General features: G+C 30.8%; 2 protein-coding genes across 4 annotated transcripts; one reads left to right on the top strand and one right to left on the bottom strand.

The window, feature by feature from the left end:
- Window positions 1-12,721: 12,721 nt before the first annotated feature.
- LOC18025596 (putative pentatricopeptide repeat-containing protein At5g40405) lies at window positions 12,722-15,099 on the top strand. Of its 3 annotated transcripts, none has more exons than XM_024160303.1 (3): window positions 12,722-12,841; window positions 12,981-13,090; window positions 13,197-15,099. In XM_024160303.1, the coding sequence occupies exon 3, from the start codon at window positions 13,221-13,223 to the stop codon at window positions 15,057-15,059; it is 1,839 nt and encodes a 612-aa protein (XP_024016071.1). In that variant the 5' UTR covers window positions 12,722-12,841; window positions 12,981-13,090; window positions 13,197-13,220; the 3' UTR covers window positions 15,060-15,099. The 3 variants fall into 3 exon arrangements, with proteins under 3 accessions (XP_024016071.1, XP_006408800.1, XP_024016072.1); XM_024160304.1 differs by having other exon boundaries at window positions 12,746-12,841; window positions 13,057-13,090; XM_006408737.2 differs by lacking the exon at window positions 12,981-13,090 and having other exon boundaries at window positions 12,732-12,841.
- A 33-nt stretch (window positions 15,100-15,132) lies between these two features.
- LOC18025595 (aquaporin TIP4-1) lies at window positions 15,133-16,623 on the bottom strand. The gene is made up of 3 exons (XM_006408738.2): window positions 16,435-16,623; window positions 16,018-16,256; window positions 15,133-15,624 (listed from the first exon to the last, which is right to left on the bottom strand). The coding sequence occupies exons 1-3, from the start codon at window positions 16,559-16,561 to the stop codon at window positions 15,241-15,243; spliced, it is 750 nt and encodes a 249-aa protein (XP_006408801.1). The 5' UTR covers window positions 16,562-16,623; the 3' UTR covers window positions 15,133-15,240.
- Between the last annotated feature and the right edge of the window lie 3,109 nt (window positions 16,624-19,732).

The following is a 19,732-nucleotide window of genomic DNA, read 5'->3' as shown; positions in this document are numbered from 1 at the left end:
GATTTCAATATATATTGCACGAAGATATCGACTATGTATATCTCGAATATATCTCTATTAGTTAGTTTCCTTATACATATTAGATATTATTTACTTGAATACCATATCAAAGAAGTTATCCCTTATATAAATATTCTGTTGTGTAAAATTTGTCAGCCATTTGCAAGAACTTTGATATATAATACCGTCATGATTTCTACTTACGATTCTATATCTGATTTAAATCCGTCTACTACTGATTGGAAAATTAGGGTTAAAATTACTAAGAAGTGGAAACAATATACTCCACATCGAGGAACTACTCTTAATATGAAACTATATGACGAAGAGGTAAAGTGTAGAATTCATTACATTCATTTTCAGGTTTTTGCATAATGAATACTTTCAAAAACCTGTACTTTTCTTCATTTTACAGGGTCATACAATTTGTGCTACAGTTTACAGAAAATACATACAATTCTTTGAGAATAGTATTGTAGAAAACTCATGGTTTGTAATTGAAGAGTTCACTCTTATTCCCGTTAATGCTGAATACATTAACACAACATCCCTTTTCAATATTCAGTTCATAATTTCTACAACTATCACTCCTATCAGATATGTCGAAGGTATTTAAATTATATTTATTTAATACTATTTTTTCATACCATGCATGTTAATGAAATATCAGAACTCTATTGATGCAGTTTGTAAAACCAGTCTCCAAGGAATTAGATGTATCTACCATTAGTAATGATAGTAGGTATTGTATGTATTCAGTTATTAGAATAGAAATTTTATATTTTTTCAAACTCAATAATTTTTTGATTACTCACTATTTTTTTTTTCATTTGACAGCATTTAGAATAACTGCAAGTGGTTATATTCGAGCACAAGCACAAATCAACCTATTATTTCCCATAAGCAGTTTTAAATTTTTTAGACTATTATATTGTTCTTTATTAAATTTCCAATTTGTGAGGAGGATAATAAATTAATTTTTGTTTGACATAAGTAACTTTTCTATTTTTAATGTTACGCATGTTTTTATAATAATCTCCAAACTATGCAATTACCAAAATAGAGACATTTCGATAATCAGATTTACATCATTCAAGCGTGATATATATTCTGTATATAATCGGTGATGCATTTTCCTTTCGTAACATTGTAACACTTATGTACATATTTGAACAATATCAAATATTCTCTTCTGCTTTATAATTGATTAGAAAACACAATGACATAAAACTGTTTTCCTTTTATGTTTTCAATACATATATTGAGTGGCTGTGTAAGTTCCTTTTTTCGATATGATAAAATATACTGTTTAAATCGATGACATATTTGGATATTTTGAATAAAATAATATATCATAAATTTGAAAAGCAATCTGAAGACATTATTGTTTCCTAGATAAGAGAGATCTCATTACCCATTTTTTCAAACTTTCAGTTACTATTTTCTAGAACCAAAAAAGCTCTCTCGCATATCCTTCAATGGAAGACTATGACCTAATATCAGATCTTCATTGTGACCAAACAAATTCGACTATAAGATACAAAGTTTTGAAGAAATGGCATGTAAAATATCCAAGAGAACGTCCATCGTTACAGTTTCTGTTGATGGATGAAGAGGTATTTAGTTTGTTATTATTCTCTTATCTTTTAAACTTTTTGTTATACTATATTTAACCAGTTTTTTGTATTATATAAATTACTAATACATACAGGGTGAAACTATTCAAGCTTATCTCTATATTACCGATTTAATCAAATCATTCGACAAGACAATTGAAGAGGGTGAATGGAAATGTTTTTCTGAATTCGTGGTCTTTGATGATACATCGGACGAACCAAATTCTCCTATTGGTAGTTGTATCAGGTTTCTAAATAACACAGAAGTATAAGACATAGAGCCTATCGATTTTGAAATTGTACAAGATTTTGTTTCATTTTCTGATGTGCATGGTGATAAAACAGAGCCTGGTCTTCCTATCGTTATATTTATGCCCTTACTTAGTAATCTTATTTTAGACTAAAGTTTCATTTATTTATAAAGTTCAATTGATTGGAATGTGTTGTTTGCACTTTGAATATTTTCTTCTTCAGATATTCACGGTTTTGTTATCAGTATTGATCCTCTGGTCACTGTTAATGATGATTCCTACCCTGAGAGACATGATAAGAAGACTACCAGTATATCATTCACATTGAAGGATTACAAGTAAGCTCTATTTTTTTTTCATTTTTACCATTTTCTCTATATGATTAAATATTCTGTTTATTTGTTAATATTAAAATTTGAAATTTATATGTAGGGGGTTATTGTTATCGTGTGTTGCATTAGGACCACTTGCACTTGATTTTAATGACAAAATTTTCAGTGAGGAACAATTACCATTTGATGTTATGTTAACCGACTGGTCTGTTAAACAAGGAGAAAGTTAGTTTTTGTACACCAATAATATTGATTAATTATTTAATGTTGTATAGCTTTGTATATGAAAATAACAATTCTATTATTTTCCTAGATGGATACTATCTTCGGTCTAGAGGAGGGATTTCTAAAATCGAGTTTCATCCTGACTGTTCAAAAGCCAAAACTTTGGTTAGAAGGTAAATTGTTATAGACAGTCACATTCTAATGTAATAAAATATGTAGCTTTTTGAATAACTGCTTACATGAATTTATTTATCTGCAGGTTTTGGAATAACCAAAATAAACATACCAATGTCATTGATTTGGGTAGTAATGATGATGAGGCAAGTCCATCTTCCGTGAAGAGTAGAGACTGATTGAATTTAAAATTTATTATCATTGTATAATTCTATACTTTTGAATTATGGTATTGGTTTCTATGTTATTATCTACAATGAATATTATGTGATGTTTTAAATATTGGAGATTCTTACTTTTTATGAATTTACTAATAAATATGTAGTAACCATAATTTATCTATTATGTTTAAAATGTGTGAATTTTTATTACTACATGTTTTCAAATATGATATTGAATCTTAAATATACTGGTTTAACTGGTTTAACGTTCAGTTAAACTAACTAGAGAGTCGTAATTGCATATGCATTCGTATTATAATTAAGTTTGGAAAAATCAAGAACGCAAAATCACGCATAGAAAATTTTAAGTCAAAGTTTCTATGTTAAAAATTTAGTAACAACTACTTTAATATCGTTTGGTAGTTGGTTTGTTGCTGAATACTTAAATTTATGACCTGTGCATGCAAAGTGAAGATATTGAATTGATTTGATTGATATCTGATTGCAGCTTTTATTAAGTGTTATTTTCATAAATATATATTTTTGCATGTATATATTTAGATTGAGGAAACTTTACAAACATAAATATCACTTTTCAAAGTTCATATCTATGTATATTTTATACACTAATGACATCTTCCTTTAAAATATATAATATCTTAATTACTAATACTATAGTATATGGATTATAAGTATTGTAGGAAATAAAAATATTTGCCACATTTATAATGTTATATCCCTTGGATTCGCAACATATAGTTTATGAAGTGTACAAACATGAATAAATATAGTAGTTGAAAGTTTGCATAAATATTCATGTGATTTGATAGAAGTATACTTATATATTTACATCTGTAACTTCCTTTTTATGCACCCGGAATATAAATAGAGACATCTACTGACATCTTACACCGATTGAAATATATTCGGTGAACTTATTCCTTTTTTAACAAATTAAATGAACCATTTTTGTATTTACTACACTTAAATGTTTACAAACAATCGCGACTTTAGAGTAGTTAACCGTCTATGTCTTCTATATATAAAAGGAACTTTGTTCTTCCCTAACTTCATCCTTCACAAAGAGAAAACCTAGAAAATTAACATCAATATCTCTGACTAAAAAAAGATGGCCGAATATCAAATGGTTAGTGATTTAACACCATGGGAGGAATACAAGCAAACCATCAAAGTGAAAGTTCTCAAGCGTTGGGAGACTGTTGGTTCAAACGGAAAGGATGGGATGTATTTCATCCTGGTTGATGAAAGTGTAAGTTTTGTGTTTTCAAAAATAAGTAATCTATTTTTGTAAAGTCTCTTTGTTGTGTATTTTTTAATTTTTATTTGTTTACCGTAGGGATCTCGAGTTGCTGCTACCGTTGATGAAACACAACTCTCATATTTTCAACATGTCTTTCAAGAAGAAGTTTGGGTTCAGATTTCCCAGTTTGGCTTGGCTAATTCCGGGTGGAATGATAGATCCACTAAACATGCTTACAAAATCATCCTCTCTCAGAAAACAAAAGTGAATTCTATCAGACCATTAACGGACGATCCTTTCATCAGTTTCGTTGATTTTGCGAGTGTTCACAACCGTCCTTATTCTCACTATTATCCGATCGGTTAGTTCTCTTTTACTATTATTTGTAATTTTTGTAAAATACAATATTTTCATAGTGGTTTGCATGTATGCATAAAAAGGTTTATGTTAAGTAAAAATGGATATGCAATAATTTATCTGTTTAAAATACAGATTTGCTTGGTGTTTTTGACAAGAATATCGGAGATATTGTAGAAGATATTGGTAACGATGGGAAAACGGTTTCAACTCTGCATTTTCGTATCACTGATATCGACTAATGACATTCTTAAGTTAAATTTTTTTTATATTATTTATATGTCTTTTAATATTAATTTTTTCCCATTTTTAGGGGTAATACACTTAAGTGTGTTGCACATGGTGATTTGGCCTATTATATAAAGGAAAAATCTAACGGTGAGATACTGAATGGACCAACTCCCATATGTGCATTGACTGATTGGATGGTGAAGAAAAGCTTCAGTAAGTAATATCATATAGTTAGCGTTGTTTTTGTACCATATATTATAATGGATTGGATATAATTGTAATATGATGAATTTTTGTTTATATAGATGAAATTACTATTAATGATTACGAAGGAGGAAAGCTATCACGTTTCTTGGTTCATCCACCACTCGATGAAGTTTACACTCTACGGGCCAAGTAATAATTTAATTTGTTTACTTATTACATGTATAAAACGTTTGATTCATATACTTATACTTAGTTATGTTTTATTTATCTTTTTTTTTTAGGATGTGGGTAAAGGTGAGGGATTCGGCCCACAATGCTTCATCTTCTGGATCAAGGAATGCTTAGTTCGGCCCATCTCTATCTTATCTTAATATCTATCTTTTTTTTTAAGACTTTAATCTAAAAGAGTGATGTCCTCCTATGTTATTGCATGTTAAGACTTTAATTTATTTCGGATTTCGTTTAATTTTAAATATTTGCTGTTATCTTTTTAATTTATGTTTTGAAATCTATTTTATTTTCAAATAATTGTTGCATGGTTTAATCAGATTTTAAATTATACCAAAAAAATGAAACTAATTAACTTAGGATCATGTTTACATTGTTATTTTATCAGTATCACCTAATTTGAATTTTATTTTTGATATGAATACTTTCGATTTAACTAAAACAATAAATTAATAAATTTCGTACTAATGAATATATCTTTAAAAATTCGTATACATACCTAATTCTATAATGAGGTAAATATTTGGTTACATATTAATCAATTTAATTATTTTCGATATTTTGTTTAAATTTTTGATTATTTAAAAATACAGAAAGTTGTGTTACATTTCGAATCATTTGCCTTCTTATAATTCTATTTTTGGAAAACAGTATAATTAGTTTGCCGATATAATTGGGATATGATAGTATTATAATATTAATAGCAAAAATTGATATTTGGATAACTAATTCCTTATATTCATCATCCTGAATATCTGATTATCTATTGTTTCCTAAAAAATTACCTTTTAGATTTTTAAATTTTTTTTTCATAATATGGAATCTGTGATCTGTATAATATATTTTTTGCATCAAAAACAAAATTTTTAAAATTTTAAATTTTAAAAAACTATCCAAAATCGTTTAATTATGGCATATTAGGAACTTAAAAAAAAATACTAAGGTTATGTTCCACCAAATCTCAATAACAAAATTTTGTAATGCTAAGGTTATGTTCCACCAAAGAACATTCTAAACAATAATAAAATTTTGTTTTAAGTCAAAATACGGTTATGTTCTTTGGCAAAATCGTATTCATAATATAATAATGCATGTTTTTGTCAAGTATTTAATTTATTGTAAATGTAACCAATTAATTTCATATCGTTTGGTAGTTGGATTATTGTTGAATACATAATTTTAGGACATCTGCATGCAAGGTGACAATATTGAATTGATTTGATCGATATCTGATTTCAGCTTTTCATTTATTGCTTTTTTTGTTGGAAATATTTTTGCATGTATAGATTCACGTCCCATAAAATTCACTTCGATTTATATACATTTTGGTTACTAAACCAACTTATACTCAATTTAATTTTGTAATATATAAAATATTCATCTCGATTTGAAAGTATATATAGTTTCTAAATTTTTATGAAAATTAAATGTTACACAACTTATTAATATTGAAATTTAATTATATAAAGAGAATTAATATAGCCTCTGTATCTTTGCATAAATATTAATTGTATTTGATAAAAATATGTTTGTATCGTTACATATGTAACTTCCTTTTTCTTCTTTCTGAATATAAACTGATACATCTACTGACAACCTCTTACACCGATTGAACTAGATTCAGTTAACTTATTCCTTTTTTTAACAAAAGAAATATTCCATTTTTGTATTTATTGCAATTAAAATTATTCCAACCATTGCGACCTTACTTAATAAATTTACTACATCTTCTATATATATAGCGTACCTCTGTTGGATAATAACTTCATCCTTAACATAGAGAAAACCTAAAAAAAAAAGCATCAATATCTCTGCATAAAAAATGGCCGACTATTCAATGGTTAAAGATCTCACACCATGGGAGGAGTTCAAACAGACAATCAAAGTGAAGGTTCTCAAGAGATGGGATACAGTTGATTCAGAAGGCCATGAAGGAATGTATTTCATCTTGGTTGATGAAATGGTAAGATTCGTTATTGTACACAGAATTCAATTATTTTGTGGTTGTTAATTGTTGCTTATTTAACCAAATATTAAAATTTCCTAGGGATCTCGAGTTGCTGCTATTGTGAACGACTTCAAACTCTCTTTCTACAAGAGGGTTATCCAAGAAGGTTCTTGGCTTCGACTTTCACAGTTTCGCTTGGTTAACTCCGGTTGGACTGAAAGAACCACAAATCATGCTTACAAGATCATTCTCAATCAGAGTTCAAAGGTGAATTATATCAGACCTTTAAGCCAGGATCTTTTCATCAAAATCGTTGATTTTCCAAGTGTTTTCAACCGTCCTTCTCACTACTACCCGATCGGTATGTTTCCTTTTAATAATATTCTGTTTTTGTATAAAATGCATACGTCTCTTTTTGTTTATCATATATTCACAACAAATTAAAATAAAGTTATGTTATATAGACATGCATTGATTATTGGGTTTTTATTCAGATTTGATGGGTATTTTTGATAAGGAGATTGGCAATGTTGAATTCGATTTCAATGATGAGAACAGTGTTCCAACCCTACATTTTCGTATCAGTGATATAGAGTAATGCCTTCTACTATTTTTTATTTGATTTTATAATTATAGAAATTTCTATTTAGTAAGAATTTTTCTTTATCTCTAGGGGTAACACAATGAACTGTGTCGCACATGGTGATTTGGCTTATGATATCAAGGATAAATCAAACTGCGAATTACTTAAAGGACCATATCCCATATGTGTTTTGACTGATTGGGTTGTTAAGAAAAATGAGAGTAAATAGCCATTATGTATTTATTTTTGCTTTGATAATTTGTTTTTTAATCAAATTGTTTTATTCCTTATAATTTCCTTTTTTTATATAGATGAAATTATAATCACTGATTTTGAAGAAGGAAATCTCTCACGTTTCTTGGTTCATCCAGAAATTGATGAAGTCAACAATCTCCGTGCCAAGTAATATTTTTCCTTACCTTAATAATCACATTTTCAATTTTAAATTTATTTTAGTTATTACTTATTTTTATTTTATGTATTTGTTCAGAATTTGGCAAAAGCTAAGGGATTCAGCCCACAGTCCTTCATCTTCTGGAACAAGAGATGTGTAATTTGATTTCATCAAATCCTGAACTTCTCTTTTTTAACTATCTTTAATTTCATGTCAGTAATCAAAAGGAGTGATGTCCTCCTTATTTGTTGAATGTTAAGACTTCTGTTTAATTTCTGGGATTTCTTTGAAGTTACACTCTGAACAATTACCTTTTTTAGTTTAACTATATTAAATATATTTTATGTTATCATGATTATTATAATTTGCAAAAGATTACAATTTATGCGAACTAAATGATCTTATAAATCGAATACAATCGTTCATTTTTAAATTTACTTTATTAACAACTTGGTAATTTAATTTAATTTTAGTACTAACGATGTAACCACAAAAAAATAATTAATAAGTTAGTTAATAATGGATTTATATTAAATTATTTTGCTAAATAATTAATGCAGATATTTGTTCTTATTTGTTCTTACTTGCTATATCTCCAATTCTTTGTCTCCTTATATTTCAGGATTTGGAAAATATAATGACTAGATTTCCGGAAGAATTTAGATATGATAGTAATATTATTAGAAACTTTAAGTTTAGGGTTCAACATTCATTAAATTAATCATTGTTAATATTTGATTGCATATTCTATAATCATTTTTTCTTAGTTACGCGAGATAACACATATAATAAATATATACGTAACAAATCATTTTTTAAAAAGATTACGAATACGACTTCCATATATTTGTCATATTACTTATTTGAAGTTGCACAAAATATACGTTAATATTTAATTCTATAATCTGTTAAATGTATCGTAACAACTTCAACCAAACTATGGAAATATTTTTAAACAATATAGATAATCGTTATTTATGCCATCTAAGATATAACTAACAAGATACATATTCCTAAAATCACTGACTGTTGCAAAATTTTTTACAATGCTTCGTATATACGCAAATAATTTTGGGACGTCATATCCTTAATTTACTAACATACTCCTATATAAACCTTTGCTGCAAACCATTTTATACATCTTTAATCGGAAACTCAAACAAAATGCCTGAATACCAAATGGTGCATGAGTTACAATCTTGGGAGGATGGTTGGACAATTAAGGTGAAGATTTTAAAGAGATGGGGGGGGCCTTTGATGCTGACGGTCTTCGTGTGATGAATTTCATATTGGTTGATGAGAATGTAAGTTTGATACTCATCTCTATCAATGTTTTATATTATTTGTACTTCATATCGTTTTGCTACTAATGTTTTATATCAATTACCCTAATAGGGTTGCAGAATTTCTGCCTACGTTGGTAACCTCAATCTATTATATTTCGAATACGTTTTGCAAGAAGGAAATTGGGTGCAGTTATCCAAATTTAAACTAATTCCTTCTAAGTGGGAAGAACGGACTACAAGACACGTTAAGCAAATAATTTTAGATGGTGAAACTAAGGTCAGTTCCATCCGACCTTTGACTCGAGATCCTTTCCTTCGTTTTGTTGATTTCAGCCGTGTTTACAATAAGCCTTACAGCCACTTCTACCCAGTTGGTAAGTATTAACATTTATCTTTATTAATTATGTATTTAACTATGTTAGTGTTATCGATTATAGTATTGTATGATTGATTGTGTAATATTGATCAGTTGTTGTACAACAATATTTTTTAATCCAGATTTGATTGGTGTTCTGGATCATGTCGAAAATATGGTAACAGTTGTTTATCCCGATGACAAAAGTGTTCCAACACTGAGATTCCGAATTAAAGATCTGGAGTAAGTAATATAATGGTTTCATGTTTTTATATCATTATTTGAGATATAATATAATCATAATAATTATAATGTGTAGGAATTGTAATTTTAACTGTGTTGCACATGATGATTTGGCTTACGAGATAGAAGGGAAATGCAAAGGTCCTGTAGGGAAGAGTCCATTTGCTATTTGTGTCTTAACTGATTGGTTGGTTAAGAAAAACATTGGTGCGTTTATATGATTTTTATATTTATAAGACAACTTTATACACATTCAAAACTTGATGACCTTATCTTATTTATATATTAGATGAAATGACAATTGAAAATTATAAGGAGGGATCGCTTTCACGTTTTGCTATTGCCCCGCCATTGGATGAAGTCAAAAGCTTTGGGATCAAGTAATAAACGTTATTAACATTCAATAGTTTTAGATTATGATTTTTTTTACTGACTAATTACATGAAAAATATTCTTCTCAGGCTTGCAAAGAAGATAACGGAAGTGTACGTGAGTGCTTCAAGTTCTCAAGGAAGAAAGGATTAGGACTTATGTTATGCTATCTTATATTTTATATTCTATTTTAAATTTTGTTATGAGTGGTGTTCTCTTAAGTTTGTTTTAATAAACAATTTGTTTCTCTTCCTACCATATTTAATCTGATTTCAATAAAGTGTATTATTTGTTTATTAATTTTTAGCATTATTTGTTAGTCATATATTTTGTCTTTTTATTCGCTAATGAGTAGTAGAAATTTTAAATAGACATGTATTAACAATCCTTAACATGCAACCAACTTAAACAAGTTTTTCTGATATATTACACAGTTTATATATATCATTGTACTTCTATATAAATAGTATTATCGTATCATCAATAAATAAAAAATCACTTAGATATAATCAAAAATAATATATGAATTTATTAATGGATATTTAGTTTCTAAATTTGAAACTATAAATATAGTTTCCTGATCTTAGAAAATATCCATGCGAGATATTCGGTTTCTATTAGACATATTAATCTTACTGTATTACTATAAACCTAAAGCCTCCTATATATATTGGATTTTGCAGTTGTCTAAAACCTAGATACCACATCGTACCCTTTCATCATGGAACTCTATCACCGAGTTTCTGATTTGCATTCATGGAGATCGGACTGGAAAATCAAAATATTGGTTTTAAAAAAATGGGAAACTCTTGGTCCACAAGGAATTGAAGGTGTGGAATTTATTCTGGTGGATGAAGAAGTAAGTTATTATTATTTACTTCATAGTAGTATTATTTTTCATAAACATCTTAATATATTGATACTGAAATTATCACAGGGATGCAAGATTCAAGCTTCGATGACTAATCATGTGTTGGTTTCGTATTATGATCAAGCTTTGCAAGAAGGACAGTGGAATACTCTACATGATTTTGTTGTAAATGATTCATTTTGGTTTCAGAAAACAACTCATCATAAATGGAGGATTTTTCTACTTCAGAATACTACTGTCAAAAGGCTATATGAAATCCCCACTGATACTCAATTTATGTCTTTCTCAGAGTTCGAGGATATTTTGGATGGGACTATTGATCATAAGTATCCTATTGGTATTTCATATTTGTCTTAAATAATTATCATTGAATTTCAATTTAAAATATTTTAAACATCTTTTGATGCTTTATGTGATACTAGATCTACTTGGTGTTGTTGTCCACGTTGGACGACTTACAAGGATTAAGGATTACTGACTAGATTGTGATTTTCGTAGATACTATAGTCGACTACGATTTACGTTAAGAAATCTCAAGTAAGTATTTGAATCGTTACCCATTTAATTGTATGTTATTAAGATAACAATATATTTTGTTAATAAATTGTAGGAATGTTGAAATTAGTTGTGTTGCTTATGGTAACTTGGCTGATGATTTCCAATCACAATGGTGGTCTCCCTGTGGTTCTAATAAAACATGTGTATTGACAGACTGGCGTATAACTTACAACAATGGTTTGTTTCTAACTAAGTTATTAACATTTAATCATGATAACAGTAGTTATTATGGTTAGATCAAATATTAACTATACCTAAAATATATGTTTTAGGGACATTGACTGTTTCTGATGCAAGAGGGATGTCAAGGTTTCTTTTTGATCCCCATATTGTTGAAGTTCACAAGTTCAAAGATAAGTAAGTACTATATAAATATTTGATATTTTACTAAATGTCTGTTAATATAACATATCTGTATATAACTATTTAGGTACTTCAAATCTAATAAGACGGAGAACAATGACATTGAGGTTAAAGACTGAGGATATAGTACTTAATTATGGTTGGAGGTTCAACTATTCACGTCGTTTAGCTACAAAGGTGACCAAGTGAAGTAGTCAACGTTTGAATTCTATGAACTTATGTCAAATTCAGGATTTATTAATAAGATAGATTGCTTTCATTATTCTCTATAGCTGTTTGTTCATTACGATAGATATATGTATATATATTCGTCTAATACTATATATGTTTATATTATGTAGACAACATTGAAAATTTAAATAATATCATCTTGAATTATAAATAACCAAAACCATACTAAGTTAATATACATTCAAGTAATACGACAGATATATAAAATTGTTTTTATAACCTAACTATTAACATACACACAAATAAAAAATTTAATTGTATATACTCTCTAAACTTAAAATTTTAGAAAAAAAAAACTTTTCGTGCACATCACGGGTCTAAATCTAGTTATTTCTTTAATCTAATGTTCCTTATCTAGTTATTTCTTTAATCTAATGTTCCTATAAGGAGGTTTACTACTGCTTGAGTAAGGACCGACGTCGTTCCGAAGTCACCCAAGTATTTTTTTTTCTCTCTCTTTTTTTTCTCTCTCTTTTTTTTTCCTCACTGTGCGTTCACACTACCTTCTTCTTCTTTGATCTTTCACTATCGCTTTCTTCGTCGAGTTATTAATCAGAAGTTGTATCTCGGTGATCAAACTGCAGATTGCTCCAGGTAAAGTTTCAATTTTTTTTACTCGATTTTTCCGCCGTTTTGTTGATGTTTATTCATATTATAGTGATGTTTATTTGCAATTGGGTATTGATTGAATCTATCGGCTCAATGATTATGCATTAATTTTTGGATTCTTTAGAATAAATTTACCAGTGAAGATGGTTACTGAATCATACTTCTCCAACTATTGGGTTTTCGATTTCATCTTGATTCAGAGTTTTTCTATACTGCCCAAGTGACGCACACCAGGTGTTTGCTATAATGCCCAACAGAGCCTTGATAAACACAATCTCTTCTACGAATTGCTTGATTGTGTTCTTTTTGGGTGTGAAATAAGAAATGTGTTTGGCTGCAGATTAGATAGGATGTTGTTATAGCCATGAGCAGAATCGTGAAACATCCGGTGATCGCTCTTTTGGATGCCGGCACCACGTTTAAAGAAGTCCGACAAATCCATGCCAAGTTCGTCATCGACGGGACACTCAACGATGACCATTTCGTGGGTCAGTTCGTAAAGGCTGTGGCTTTGAGCGACCAGAAATACTTAGATTATGCGGAACAGATCCTGGATCGGTCTGATAAGCCTACATTGTTTGCTCTCAACTCTATGATCCGAGCACATTGCAAGAGCCCTGTTCCAGAAAAAAGCTTCGATTTTTATAGAAGGATACTCTGTTCGAGAAACGACTTTAAACCGGATAATTACACTGTCAACTTCTTGGTTCAGGCGTGCACTGGGATAGGTATGCGTGAGACAGGGCTTCAAGTTCATGGTACGACCATAAGACGTGGTTTTGACAACGACCCGCATGTCCAGACCGGGTTGATTTCCTTGTATGCTGAGCTGGGGTGTCCTGATTCTTGTCATAAGGTGTTTGATTCTGTTTCTTCCCCGGACTTTGTGTGTCGGACAGCGATGGTCACAGCCTGTGCGAGATGCGGAGATGTTGGTTTTGCGAGGAAGTTGTTTGAGGAGATGCCGGAAAAAGATCCTATTGCTTGGAACGCGATGATATCTGGCTATGCTCAAGTTGGAGAATCAAGGAAAGCTCTAGACCTGTTTCATTTGATGCAGTTAGAAGGTGTGAAAGTCAATGCGGTTTCTATGATTTCGGTTTTATCGGCTTGCGCTCAATTGGGAGCTTTAGACCAAGGGAGATGGGCTCATGCTTACATAGAGAGAAACAAAATCAAAATCACTGTGAGGCTTGGTACTACGTTGGTCGACTTGTATGCAAAATGCGGTGACATGAACAAAGCTATGGAAGTTTTCTGGGGTTTGGAAGAGAAGAACGTATACACATGGAGTAGCGCCCTGAATGGGTTTGCCATGAATGGGTTAGGTGAGAAATGTCTCGAGCTTTTCTCTCGTATGAAACAAGATGGTGTTACTCCAAATGCTGTCACATTTGTTTCTGTTCTCAGAGGTTGCAGTGTGGTTGGTTTGGTAGATGAAGGCCAAAGACATTTTGATTCGATGAGGAATGAGTTCGGGATAGAGCCTCAATTAGATCACTACGGCTGCTTAGTTGATTTGTATGCTCGTGCAGGCCACTTAAAAGACGCATTGGGTATCATCCAGCGAATGCCGATGAAGCCTCATGCTGCTGTTTGGAGTTCTTTGCTCCATGCATCTAGAATGTACAAGAACCTTGAACTTGGCGTGCTTGCATCTAAAAAAATGCTCGAGCTAGAGACCAGAAATCACGGGGCTTATGTCCTCTTATCAAACATATATGCAGATTCAGACGACTGGGACAATGTTAGTCATGTTAGACAGTCGATGAAATCTAAAGGAGTCAAAAAGGAACCAGGGTGCAGCGTAATGGAGGTTAATGGAGAAGTCCACGAATTCTTTGTAGGTGATAAATCTCACCCAAGATATACAGAAATTGAAGCAGTGTGGAAAGATATATCGATGAGGCTGAGACTTGCTGGTTATAAAGCGGACACAAGCCCGGTTATGTTCGACATTGATGAAGAAGAGAAAGAGGATGCGTTGTGTCTACATAGCGAAAAGGCTGCAATTGCGTTTGGTATAATGAGTTTGAAAGAAGATGTCCCGGTTAGGATCGTGAAGAACCTTCGGGTTTGTGGGGATTGTCATCAGGTTTCTATGATGATCTCCAAGATTTTTGATAGAGAGATCATTGTGAGAGACAGAAATCGGTTCCACCATTTCAAGGACGGTCACTGTTCTTGCAATGGCTTTTGGTGAATCTAGTTTTGATCTTATATATTTACAAGATTAGTTGAAATGTTTGATACTCTTGATAATTGGGACTAGTAGATTAAACTGACAGGAGATACATCTTGAAGTACCAAAAAGAAGATTTATGAGACCAAACAATAATTTAACGATGAGCTGATAGGTTTGTGACCGTGCCAGATTCAACCATTTAATTTAAGAGTGGTTGCTCGTCGTCGGTGACTGGGACTTGTGGACGATCGATGAGGAAGTTCTCATAGATGAATCCGGCGAGTCCACCGCCGATCAATGGTCCAACCCAATATACCCAATGGTCAGTCCAGTTTCCGGAGACCAAAGCGGGTCCAAATGACCGGGCCGGGTTCATTGAGGCTCCGGAGAAGGCGCCACCTGCAAGGATGTTGGCGCCAACGACAAATCCGGTAAGAAGTGGGCCTAACCCATCAAGAGAACCTTTCTTTGGATCCACAATAGTAGCGTAGACAGTGAAGAGAAGTGAGAATGTCAAGATGATCTCCCATATGATTCCTTGAGTGTAACTTATTCCACTTGCCAACGTGTGAACCGGAGTTCCCTAATCAGAAAGCGTAATTGTATAATGTCAAACTAGGTCATTAATCGAACATGTAGGAAATACATAATTTTTCTATAAAAGTTAAACAAATTTGAAGTATGATGACATTTTTCTTGTAAACTTGTGTTTTTCAGTATCTTATAAATTTAATTAGAATGGAGATAAAGGTAAAAGTATATTCCAAAAAACTTAGAGAATAGTTTTAAATTATTTCGGTTTCTAAGTGTCAATAGAAAGTTACTAAATTACGGAAACTATAGAATCATGTGAAAATATAAATTACTGGAACATATTTTTATATGATTTTTTCCATCCTAACATGTCTTTTAGTAGTGTTAAAATACACTAATCAGCGATTAATCATATTTGGTAATATTATATTAGATTATGTACCATTCCTCCGGTGAGGTAGCTGAGGAGGAAACAGGCTGCGGATGAGGCTAACAACTGATCAATCCAATAGAGGAATGCGCGGAAGACAGTGATGTGGCCGCCGAAAAGTAGGCCGATAGTAACAGCGGGGTTTAGGTGGCCACCAGAGATATGGCCGGCTGATATCATTACTGCCACCACAAATGCATGTGCCACAGCCACCGCAAAAAGTCCCACCAATGTGTTTCCGACTAAACTGTCTATATTATGACTAAATTATATTTAACATGTGTAACAAATGCAGCATGGTTTCAGGTACTAATTTGAATTTGAAATGACTTAGTTATGGTTTGGTTGTACAGAAACGAAAACTAACTTGGTAGGACCAAACTGTGACAAAGACAATGAATGCGATAAAAATAAAAGAAAAAACTTTACCGGTGGCCATGGCAGATCCGACGCCTGCGAAGACAAAGAAAAAGGTGGTGATGAATTCGACAATGAGGGCTTTGATGCAGTCTGGCTGAGCCGCTTCGCCGTGGTTTCCTAAGTTGATCTTCCTCATGTCTGTAGAATATTTTTTTTAAAGCTAAACCAAAAACATAAATTTGGATGGTTCTAGTTGATGCTACGCGTAGTACAACGAAGCTACTTATAATAATTTTTTTTTTGGTCAAACAAAAACTAAAGAAAGAAATGACAAGAAAATGGTAAGGCTGCATATGGAATAAAATTATATTATGATAGATGATTGATTTGACCACGAAAGTTGACTTGTATCATGTTCTTTAGTGGGATATGAGATGTATTATTTTCTTTAACATATCATTTATAAAAAAGTTTTGTTAAAAAAAAATACATATCGTTTTGGATGGTTCTAGTTGATGCTACGCGTAGTACAACGAAGCTACTTATAATAATTTTTTTTTTTTGGTCAAACAAAAACTAAAGAAAAAATGACAAGAAAATGGTAAGGCTGCATATGGAATAAAATTATATTATGATAGATGATTGATTTGACCATGAAAGTTGACTTGTATCATGTTCTTTAGTGGGATATGAGATGTATTATTTTCTTTAACATATCATTTATAAAAAAGTTTTGTTACAAAAAAAATACATATCGTTTTGGAGATTAGGTAATACAAAATTGATGCGCTGGCCCGAAACGCCTTCATACTGTCTTAGTATGCTCAAGATCTTCTGGCATTCCTCTTTGTTTGCTTTGCAAAAGAACAAACTGTCATCCGCAAAAAGTAAGTGCGAGACTGGTGGACTTGCTGTTGCGACCCTCAAGCCTGTCAATAGTTTATCTCTTTCTGCTTTCTTTATATTCGCTATAAGAACCTCCGTACACAGTATAAATAAATATGGTGGCAAGGGGTCTCCTTGACGAAGTCCCCTTGCGGGATTTATTTGTCCTCGTGGCTGTCCGTTTAGTAGGACTTTGTACTTTACTGAAGTAATACACCGCATCATCCATGTTATCCATATCTCTGCAAACCCAAATCGTCGTAGTAATTTTTCGATAAAAGACCACTCGACCCTGTCATAAGCTTTACTCATGTCCGTCTTGATTGCCATATATTTATTCTGGCAAGATTGATTTGTCCGTAGTCCATGAAACATTTCCTGTGCTATCAGAATATTATCTTAGATCAATCGGCCCGCCACAAAGGCGGACTGTGTTTCCGAGATTAGGTCGGGAAGCAAACGTTTCAATCTCTAGCATAGTACTTTAGAGATAATCTTATAGCCGACATTGCATAGGCTGATAGGCCGTAGTTTCGTCATCCTCGTGGGTCTTTCTGTTTTGGGGATTAGACAAATATTAGTCATATTCAGCCTTTCATCAAAAACCCCCGTATTCAAAAAACCTTTAACTAAGTTTAGAATATCCTCCTTAATAATTGGCCATGATCGTTGGTAAAAGAGTGCTGTCATTCCGTCTGGTCCTGGAGACTTCTCTGGATTCATCATAAATAAAGCATTATGGATCTCCTCCTCCGTGACCATTGCCGTAAGCATTTCATTTTTCGCCTTCGTCATTGTAATTTATTTTTATAATGATTTTTTGTCTCATTATTTGAGGAATTTTCAATGCGTTAGTTACTAACGTTTATATCATCTATGAATAGAGAGTTATCGATAAAGTCAGCGATTTATTAAAAACTTATTACATTTGAATTAGGTGAATACCCGCATGTAACGTGCGGGTTTTTTTCTTCAACTATTTTAAATTTATATATTTTTGTATTTTCTTAAAAAATATAAACATTATTTGTTATGTGTTAGTATATTATTATAAATCAATCAATTTGAAATACAATATCATTAAAAATCAAGAGTTAATATTTACATAAATTCTTGTTTAATTATCTATCAATATATTTAATTAATTATAACATACTTGTTTAATATTTACATAAATTTTATTTAAAAATCAATTAATAGATATTTTTTTGAGTAGTTTAAAATTTAAAATTAAAATTTATTAATTAATTTTCTTTTTTAAAACTGTAATTTTAAATAGATTTTTTCTTCAAGTATTTTAAATTTATATATTTTTGTATTTTTTTTAAAAAAATATGATCATCATTTGTTAATATTTTATTATAAATAAATTAATTAAAAATATAATATCATTAAAAATCAAGAAGTTATTAAAAACATCAATTTTAAATTAATTATAACATAAATTCTTGTTTAATATTTACATAAATGTTATTTAAGAATTAATTAAAAAACTTTTCATTTTCTTTGAGTGGTTTAACATTTAAAGTTTATTAATTAATTTTCTTTAAAATGACACATATCATTCCCATATCAATTCTCAAATACTGATGTGTCAGTCAGTTGGAGAGAGTTGATTGTCTAGATTTCGTTTTTATGGGAAGAGAATGAGCTGTAAGTCTGTAACACATCTTATTTAACGGTTTTCTCTACCTTTTAATGGAATGGAATGAAAATGATAATTAAAAAAAAATGATTTTCTCTACCTAATTGTATTATTCCTGAATATTGGCTATGTTTGTAGCGATAATAATAAATAGAACTACTAAGAAAGAGTACTAAAAGATTGTGAACGATGTGTGATGGGGGCAGCTGCCCCCAATAAACAAATCTGATTAGTTTCCTCTAATAAAAAATATGATTAGTGTAAATTGTTAAAAATAATAGTAATAATTGCCTCCACATTAAATAATATATCTATCTCCATTAAATATTTTTTTTGGATAAAAAAATTTCTGATTCCACGTTCTTTAATGGGATATGAGATGTATTATTTATAATAAGTTTTTTTACCAAAAAACAAAAAACCTATCATTTTAGATTAGGTAATAGTTTGAGAATGCTACGTACACTGCTTTATGCATTCTTCAAATAGTCGCCTACAATTATCAACACTCGTTTAATTGGATGGTCATATTTTGCTGAAAGGAAGACATCTAAATCTAACTAGATATTAGTCAAAACTCCAAAGTGAGTGAATGATGCATCTTTTGTGCAGTATCTCATGATAATCACTTCATTTATCTAAATTAAGTAGTTGTGCTTTGTTCGGAAATCATAGACCTGTCTAACTAATAGATTTAGCTAAGTTATAATTTGTCGTCCATAGTTATTCAACCACGGTAATCTAGTAAATTTTAAGTTCGGAGAATTAGCATGAAGAAATTTTATCAATCAAAATATGGTATTATGATTGGACTTTTGATGTTGGATTTTACACACA

This window comes from Eutrema salsugineum, unplaced genomic scaffold (assembly GCF_000478725.1).
Source record: "Eutrema salsugineum unplaced genomic scaffold, Eutsalg1_0 scaffold_12, whole genome shotgun sequence".
NCBI lineage: Eukaryota > Viridiplantae > Streptophyta > Magnoliopsida > Brassicales > Brassicaceae > Eutrema > Eutrema salsugineum.
Note: the sequence above shows the minus strand (reverse complement) of the source record. Positions and strands in the feature narration are given on the sequence as shown.